This window comes from Formica exsecta, unplaced genomic scaffold, assembly GCF_003651465.1.
Source record: "Formica exsecta isolate Colony F162 unplaced genomic scaffold, ASM365146v1 scaffold194, whole genome shotgun sequence".
NCBI classification, from domain to species: domain Eukaryota; kingdom Metazoa; phylum Arthropoda; class Insecta; order Hymenoptera; family Formicidae; genus Formica; species Formica exsecta.
Window position 1 is genome coordinate 779,438 of NW_021849240.1, and position 8,920 is coordinate 788,357.

Below are 8,920 nucleotides of genomic sequence, written 5' to 3' on the forward strand. Positions count from 1 at the left end.
TATATATAGTTACACATTCGAGAGGAGACTTAGAACTTTACCTTCTTTGTTCTAGTCAAGGATAACGAAAAGAATTTTATAAGAAGCATCGCTCGATTGCGGTAAAACGACTGTTTTTATAATAATTTCAATGGAGAAATAGATATAAGGAGGCCATTACATTTATGAAATGCAGTCAAATGAATTATTCAATTAATTTTGTTGATATTAAAAATAATAGCCTTTCTCTGATAAATTAAGTTTCGTAAATAAAAAAAATAAGAGGGAAAGGGAGAGAAAGATGATAAAATTATATATTTTTAATCCAACACAAGTAGATTTCATTCCAATAAAATTGTAATTTAAAATCTATGTTACCCGGTGTTACAAAGGTGGTGTTACACTCCCTTTTAAGCTTCACTTAACATAAAAAAATTACAAAAATGTAATAAATGATATGGTATTTTTTAATATTTTTTGCTAAAAAAACATTATCTCTGAAATGATCGTAAGAGCTATAACTATAGAAAAAATTGAAATTTTTGAAAATAACTTGCTTATTTGATTATTATTTAATATTACTAAACATGTTTATTGTACGTAGATCTTTTGAGCGATTAATGGCTTTTCGAAATTCGTCGAAAATTTCATTCAGACTAACAATAGTAGAATATATTTCCTCTAGCCATCCCTTCTGGGGGTGGTGGACCGAGGTGGAAAGAGAGAACTGTACTTCGAAGCATCCCGGTTAGGGGCGCTACACCCTCGACAACATGGCTGTCGCGGCTTAACAAACCCCCGTGCGAGTCTTGACACATCCGGACATTCGTGTGTCGTGTGTTGCTCAGGGATTGCAGCCATTCGCGCGAACAAAAACATCACGTGAGTACAACAAACAACGGCGATAATCTCGCTCCAACATTCGCGGATACGAAAATTTGTGAAAGAAAACGCTACCGGAAAATATTCGAATGGAAACAGTGTTATCCGACAAGGTACGAGTACCTGCGTGCGCGTTGCATGGCGTGTATGTATATGTTTTCCTATACTTGTGTGTATACAATGTTGCGTCAATATATTTCGAAACGCGTATCTACATCGGCGATCAATAAAACGATGGTGGAGGGTGGAATATTTCGACACGAAGTGCTTGTATTCTTTATCCGATAAGGACATACATCTGCTCTCTCACCAATTGTGTGTTATCATTATGCATTTGCACTCTTATATTTGCATAACCGTATGCTTCCATCTCTCATATACATATATATATATATATATATATTGTTTTTTTTGCTCGTATCTCTTTGCCGGTGATATCCCACGAGATGTCGCATTGAAAGTGATAACGTCGCATTTAAAAAATAAAAAATAAAAAATGACGACATAATGAAAATTAAAAATCTTCAAATTTCATTATTTTTCCATCTCATATACATATATATCATATACATAAGTAACATAAAATGTACGCCAATTGAAAAGAATCGTTGAAGGTGTACGACAAGAAACAGATCCTATCTATTAATTAACCATTCAATATATATCATTCCATCAGCATAAAAAAAAAAAACAATTTATGTTGCCGATACATATGTTTGAGTGATACAATTTTCATAAATAGTGCCGTTTACAACTTTTTGTGACACGATGTCTGACTTTAAATAGGACTGATTCACTTACAAATATATTTTAGAAAACCATCTGTGCATTCTGATTTTTTTTGTCAACTGCACAGATGTAAAGACGGAATTTGAATGGACAATTTAATCGGAGCAAAATTATGTCGAATAATTATACAATTAGTCTAAAATTAAACCTACTTTTATTCAACGGCAGATTTTTTGATCAACTGTGGTGTGTATGTGTGTGTAAGCGCGCGCGCGCGCGCATAATATAAATTAATTTCTTTTGTATTTGATGCATTTTTATTTTAGAATTTTTTAACTTTTATGAGAGAGTTTAGATTTATACATGTGCTCTTATGTGTTAAAAAACCAGTCAGAATACAATATGCGTTAAAATTAAACAATAAAGATATTTTTCTCTGGCTTAATATAATAAAAATTTTTTAAATCGCTTAAAGATTAAAATATTTATTATATTGTTCTCGTTCTCTTATAGCGTTTTTTGTCATAATCAAATCTTGTTAACTCGGCATGCTGCGAATACGTATATTACCTGAATTCCTAAATTCCAATTCTGACTAATTGCGAATCTATTTTTTCTCATTGCTTTCTGTCATTAAGTCGATAGGAAATTGCAGAATGTCTGATTGTAGGATAGAATTAATTTCAAACTATGGGAAAAAAAGATGAAAAACGATCGAGATGATTTGTCTTTATTGAGACTCATCGATATATCTCTTGGTTCTATCTCGACATCATGATAAAGAGATTAAAACTATAATATCAATCAATACAAAAGGTTAAAACTTTAATCTCTTTTGTCTGCCCCGAGAGCTCGCAATATTTAATTCAAAATCTTCTCAATAACGGAAATTAATTAATTAATTATAGTCTTCTTTTAGCGAATTTAATTAAGTTAGATTAAAATATAGATTAAATATGCATATAAATACATATATTAGTATATATTTCTACTTTAATAAAATAATATAGTTATAATATTTGTATATGTGTGTGTGTGTGTGTGTGTGAAAAAACACCATTAATAATAATGTAGCAAATATGTTTTAATCCTCTTACATTTTATTGAAAACACATAATTATTAATAAAAATAAATATTATTTTTTCGCGCACCATATCAAATCGAAATATATAATAATATTGAGCGGCATAACGTGTCAGAATCAAATTTTTTGGGTTTGCCCTCGATTTCATTCGAACTTTTCCTCGGCAGGGACTTAAGGGCGGGATAAGCTTCGCGTCTAAAAGTCGGTCGCAAATGCGCCAAGTCGAGTGGCGTCGACCGTTGATATCTGCAAACTCGGTCAGTAGGTCAACAGCAGATGCATTCGGTTGCATATCTTGTCGTATAGATCAATATTCTCAATCTTTCCGTATCATTTCACTAAGCATCTGCTTTTAACAAATTTTTTTATGTGTATAAATTTTAGTAAATAGTACTTTCTTTCTTACTTAATTTCTTTGCCAAATTGGCTCCGACACAGAAGACACCAAACGCGGAGATGTGATAAAATTGAAAACTTTGATTATCAGAAGATAGATGAAAGAGTTTGAGAGAAACAAAAATTTCGCTATCTCTATTTTAAATTATTATCAATCTAAAGCTAATAAATTTTCTATTGCATCTTTATCTTGCGCCTTTGGTTTATATCATTTTTAGTTCTTTACTCTTTTATATATCTTTCATATGATTTTGTATTCATATATTGATCTCATCTTTTTTGTTTAAATTTTTTTTGTTTGTTACACACATATAAAAAAAAATTTACATACATATATTTGTAAAATTATTTTTGGTCAAAGTAAAAATTCTCTTCGAGTGATTTGTTTAGCAAATAAAAATATTATCTTTACTCTTTCTACAGACCACGAAGACGAAGAAATTTGTCAAACTGGCGCCTTTTAAGCTTCGTTTCTCAAAGATGCTGAAGTCGCGGAATTCCGACAATAGTCGCAGCAATAGTGTAGAATTTGAAGAACAGCAACAACAAATTAATCAATCATTGCCGTCGGGTACAAACGAGTTTATAGATGCACCTGAAGCGGAAACGGACAAGAATTGTTTGTCGATTAGAAAAGAACAGATGATACCCAACTCGCCTCCGCCTTCGTATGAACACGTCCTTGAAGAGGCAAGTGCGCTATATTTCAAATAAAAAATTTATCGATTAATCTTAGTCCAGATTAAATTGTTAAACAATATAAAAATAACATTTGGTTGGTACTTTTTTTACTGTCGAATGAATGTTGTACAGACCGTATTTAATTTCATGAATTGCACGTAGAAATACGATGAATTTTATATAAGAAGCAAACATCGAAGAATACAATATGCGCTTCAAGCCTTTAGGTCACTGATCCACGACAACTCATTGATAGAAAATGCGATACACGGATTAATATGCGATGCACATATAAACTGCAGAGATGCGTGCGATTGATAATTCACGCCATTCGTTATTTACACATCGCATTATGACAAACGGTCTCGTCGCACATTGTATAATATTACTATTGTTGCGATTGCTATACTACTGCTAAAAATTGCGCGTAATTAAAGTATTATAGACGCACAGTATCGCTCCATAATTTCTTATTAACGGAAATTTCGATGAAATTTCAGCAACTCAAAGATCGATATTGTTTTCTCTTACTCTGATTGATAAAGAAGTCTTTTGGAAATACATCTCAATTCTTTTCTCAATCACGAATATATTATAATTTAGACACGAATGGAATCGTCAGCCATTGCACTACGAGAGACAAAGGAGGAAGACGAGAAGAAACGGGCTCTCAGTAAAGAAAAGAGCATGGAGAACGCTGAGGACGGTGATGGGGATGATGATGACAATGGCGGTCCTGGAGGTGGGGACAAAAAAGCAGCCAAAACACCCAAGATACTTCACAAATCGAGCAAAGAATTCTACAAAGCAATGGCCAAACAGTGGGGCATAACTTGCAAAATGAGTGATCATTGTAGATGTCTAGATTGTCAGGTATATATTTGCAAGATATGTCTGTTTTACAATTTAAGATAGATTAAAGGAAAATATGTAAACATTGAAAATTTTGCTCTTGAATTAAATATTTGATTAAAAATCAAACTGATATTTCGATAGGATTAATTCGCGCAATTTCGAAACTTTATTCTCTCGATTTATTTATTTTATCGACATGATATTATCGATTATTTGCGATTTTCTATTTAAAATGTCAAACGTGTACATTGTGTCATCATAAGATATATTTTGTCTCAGAGCCATTACTTTGACTGCGACTATGAGAAGGGTGAAGATAAGGGTGACGGCGGCCTCAGCGCCGGTACGCCGATGTTCATCTCCGAGGTGATGCACGGCACTGCCTGCGCTCTTCTGTAAACCGACATTTCTTCCGGTTCCGTTTTTTCTCTCAACGGGCCAGACATCTACCTGATTATAACACGCACAAAATGGCAAGCGGCGCTAAAAAAAACGGCAAGGAAATATCGACGAGAGCCTCATGTCACACAAATATGTATAATGCATTTATATATTTTATTATGTATAAAATATCTAATGCTGCGCAAAGAGAGGGAAAGACACTCTGGTGCATTTCGCCACTCTTATTTTCTTAGCATTCGATATAAACCTGTGTGTAACTATCTATGATTGTACTACACATATTGCGAAATATTAGACGACATAGGCCGTTTGCGAAATTATCTTCGACATTTGTGACAACCACGTTGACATTCTCAACGCGAGTTATTTATTTTTATTGTGACTGGCTCGTAAAGACTAATTGTAGAGAGAGAGCACGTTGATTATTATAGCGTCTGCTTTATTACTATCAATTGTGTTGCGCTCATTTCAATTGGAATTTTACAATAGAGCTATGATGGATATGAAAGAATGAATACGACATCCTGATCCATCACTTCAAAATTGTTGCGTTTTGAACTGTCATTATTTGAAAGTCTGACGATGATATATCTTATAATTTTGCAAAATATATATATTCTCATATAAATTTCTATAATATTTGGATATTTTTCTCTTGGGTTTGAAGATACAAGGAAATATATACAACTTAAACGAGCTCGAAAAAATTAAAAACTATGCCAATTTTATTTAACAAATATAACAAAAAATATATGCTCTATGATTGGCATATGTTTTAACATATTATATGATGTGCTATATAAAAGAATTTGGTCTGCACATGCACTACGCCATGTAATACGCCAGCTTTATCATTGACCAATGTATTGGCATATTAGGTAGAATGGTATCACACACACACACACACACACACACACACATACAAACAAACAAACAAACACACACACACACACACACACACATATATACATTTTCTCTCTTTATTACACACACACACACACACACACACACACACACACACACACACACACACACACACACACACACACACACACACACACACACACACACACACACACACACACACATATATATATATATATATATATACATGTATATATGTGTGTGTAAGTGCACGAGCGTATATGCATGCATGCAGATACGTGTGCCATCGCATCCCGCCGACATTTTGCCTGCATCGCTCGCGGCGAGGTGCGCTACCCCTTCTTCTTCAACTTGGCATTCTACTTGGTTGATGGCATCATTTATCGCAAGAAAATGGTTGAAAAAAAAAAAAAAAATATATATATATATATATTTCAAGAATTTATTTGTGTTTTTGTTATATTGAGCATCACATTTGCAACAAAAGCTATGTTAATAGCTCTACAAATTACTTTATATGGCATTAAGCATATCCACATCGAAAGTCGAAACATGCAATTTATGATAGTCGGCCTATTTCTCGATGCCGTAATTTCCAACATAGAGTTATTTGTCCAGAGTTAGACATTCTTAGCTTACTTTTTAAGCTTTGTATGTATGTATGTACTTTTATTAAAGAAAGTTTTGATAGTACGTTTATTATCGTACATATCAAGATTTTAAGGCATATACAGTCGGATGCATTTCAGTATAAAGTATTTATAAATATATTTTATTATAGGCGAATTTCCGATTCTTCTCGTTTTTTTTTGCGAGTAGTTAAACTATACAAATTGCAAAAAGATCTTCTTTTTAAGATATATGACAGAGAAATTTTTCATAATTATAAACACACTTCATTAATGCATTCGGCTGTACTATGCTATGTGAATGCTTGAAGACAAAAATTTATTATCAAAGAGGATATTGTTGCAGAGCGTTTTTTATATTGTTTACGCCAGGAAATGATAAAAAGGAAATGATCGTATCGCTTTGTTACAGTACACGCGCAGAAAAGAATCTAATCCTTTATAAGGCTCTTTTTAAAGAAACGAGTATTAAAAAGCATTAAAAATTTCTTATCTTCTACCCAGGAGAGAATGGTTAAATAACTAACAATTCTAAAAGTAGTGGTTTTTTCTGTGAAGAATGTTCGAGAAAATCGAAACTCATGAAACACATGAAAGTATCCTAGATCAAGCCCACGAATGAGGCCACAATGTTATTGTAATGTAAATTCATGATGGGCAAAGTAGTGAAACAGTAATCGAAGAATTCCAACAAAATATAATACAGTGTACCTGCCTATATTTGTTTTTATAAAAATCATTTTTTTGTATTTTACAGCAAAAGGGAAACATTTATACTGGTGTAGTTGCAGTTATGCAGTTTGAATACATAATATTACCATACGTTATTTCATATAGCATTTAAACCCCGAGAAATACTTATATTCTAATTACAATTTTTTTAAGCCTCAGATATATTTAATGTAAAATCCACGTAAATATTTAATGTATAACCATGTAAGTACGCATGCGAGGGTTTTTTTTCACGAGAGCCTATTGTGTTTTAAAATAATGTTAAAACAACGAAATATTTTACACATTACTAGTTCTTCTATTAGAAGTATATTGTACACAAATTGTGTTTATTTACTCTTTCTAACTTCTCTCTCTTTTTTTTCTCTTTCTTGTACATGCGTGCATGCATGCGTACGTATACCGAGTATAGATATATGTATATAGAGAGACAAGTTAAAAGATAATAAATAAAAAATATGTGCAATCTCTAGAACGCAAGAAAATTTTAATGAATCGATTAGAATGCGAGGAAAGACAAAGTGACTGCTTAACTTCGGTGCTTCCGATTAACCTTATTATCCAACAAAGTTATTCATGCCATATAAAATAGTTTTCAATTGCATAAACAAATTATTAATTATTTTTATCTGGGAATATTACTCGATTACGAATTATTTTTTACCATTCTGCAAATAAAATGTGTGTTGTGTGATCACATATTTGTAATATATACATATATAAAATCCGGGAAGTAAGAAAATGACCAGCATTATTATATAATAGTTATTGGAAGCACAAAGAATGATGTATGGGGTATATTGTATATAAATAAAGCATTCTTCAGATTTCATTAATCTAATCGATTCGGAAAGTTCGTCTTTTCTACAGAGTAGGAAAGATTTAGTTGTGGATACCATTTTTCTTCACGTACACACGCATACACAATACTTAATTTCCAGCAGGAAATATTTAAGTCTCAGAGTCAGTCAACTGTCATTTATACTTTTATATGTCATTCTCAGTATATATACTTTGTCCGTCTTTAAATATATATTTCGAAGTATTATATTATATATATAGTAAATCTGTCTCTCTGATACAAATATTTGTGTAATCGCCGATATTCAAATATTTAATATTGTAAATCAATGTAATTGAAAGAATACGCATCTCTTTTGCGTATTGGACCATAACTTTACATTCGCACTAAGTTCGGAAATTATAATAAATCAGAGCGCACACTATATTAAAGTCTGCAAAAAGGAATGTCAATAACAATCGACATTGTATATTACGATAGAACTGTCAATTAATTATATTTTTTAATAGATTACTGAATTGAATGAATTTGAGAGAGTAAGAAGAGAAGGGGAGAAGGAAGGATAGGTCACACACACACACACAAAAACACACACACAACTAAAGTCGATCAAAATGTCAATTTGTTAATAATTGGGCGTAATTTGTTTAGCAAGTGTATCTGTTAATATAAGTATACTTAGGAAATATGTCGCGACTTGGAACTGTTCTTGCATTAAATCGGTCGTTTGAAACCATGGATAAAATAACATTGTGTAAGATCTAGATCAACATGTGTATGCAAAAAGTATTTATTCTGTGTATGTATATGATGTATAGAGAAAGTGAATAATATATATGACAGAAGTCTTTATATATATATAT

At 32.1% G+C, this 8,920-nt stretch overlaps 1 protein-coding gene across 3 annotated transcripts; it reads left to right on the forward strand.

Annotated features, from left to right (window-relative positions):
- The first annotated feature begins 680 nt into the window (after window positions 1-680).
- On the forward strand, window positions 681-5,925 carry LOC115234111. Of its 3 annotated transcripts, none has more exons than XM_029804865.1 (4): window positions 681-974; window positions 3,495-3,761; window positions 4,356-4,625; window positions 4,887-5,925. In XM_029804865.1, exons 1-4 carry the CDS (start codon window positions 951-953, stop codon window positions 5,004-5,006), a joined length of 681 nt encoding a protein of 226 aa, XP_029660725.1. In that variant the 5' UTR covers window positions 681-950; the 3' UTR covers window positions 5,007-5,925. The 3 variants fall into 3 exon arrangements, with proteins under 3 accessions (XP_029660725.1, XP_029660726.1, XP_029660727.1); XM_029804866.1 differs by having other exon boundaries at window positions 684-861; XM_029804867.1 differs by lacking the exon at window positions 681-974 and adding an exon at window positions 1,001-1,176.
- Window positions 5,926-8,920: the final 2,995 nt, after the last annotated feature.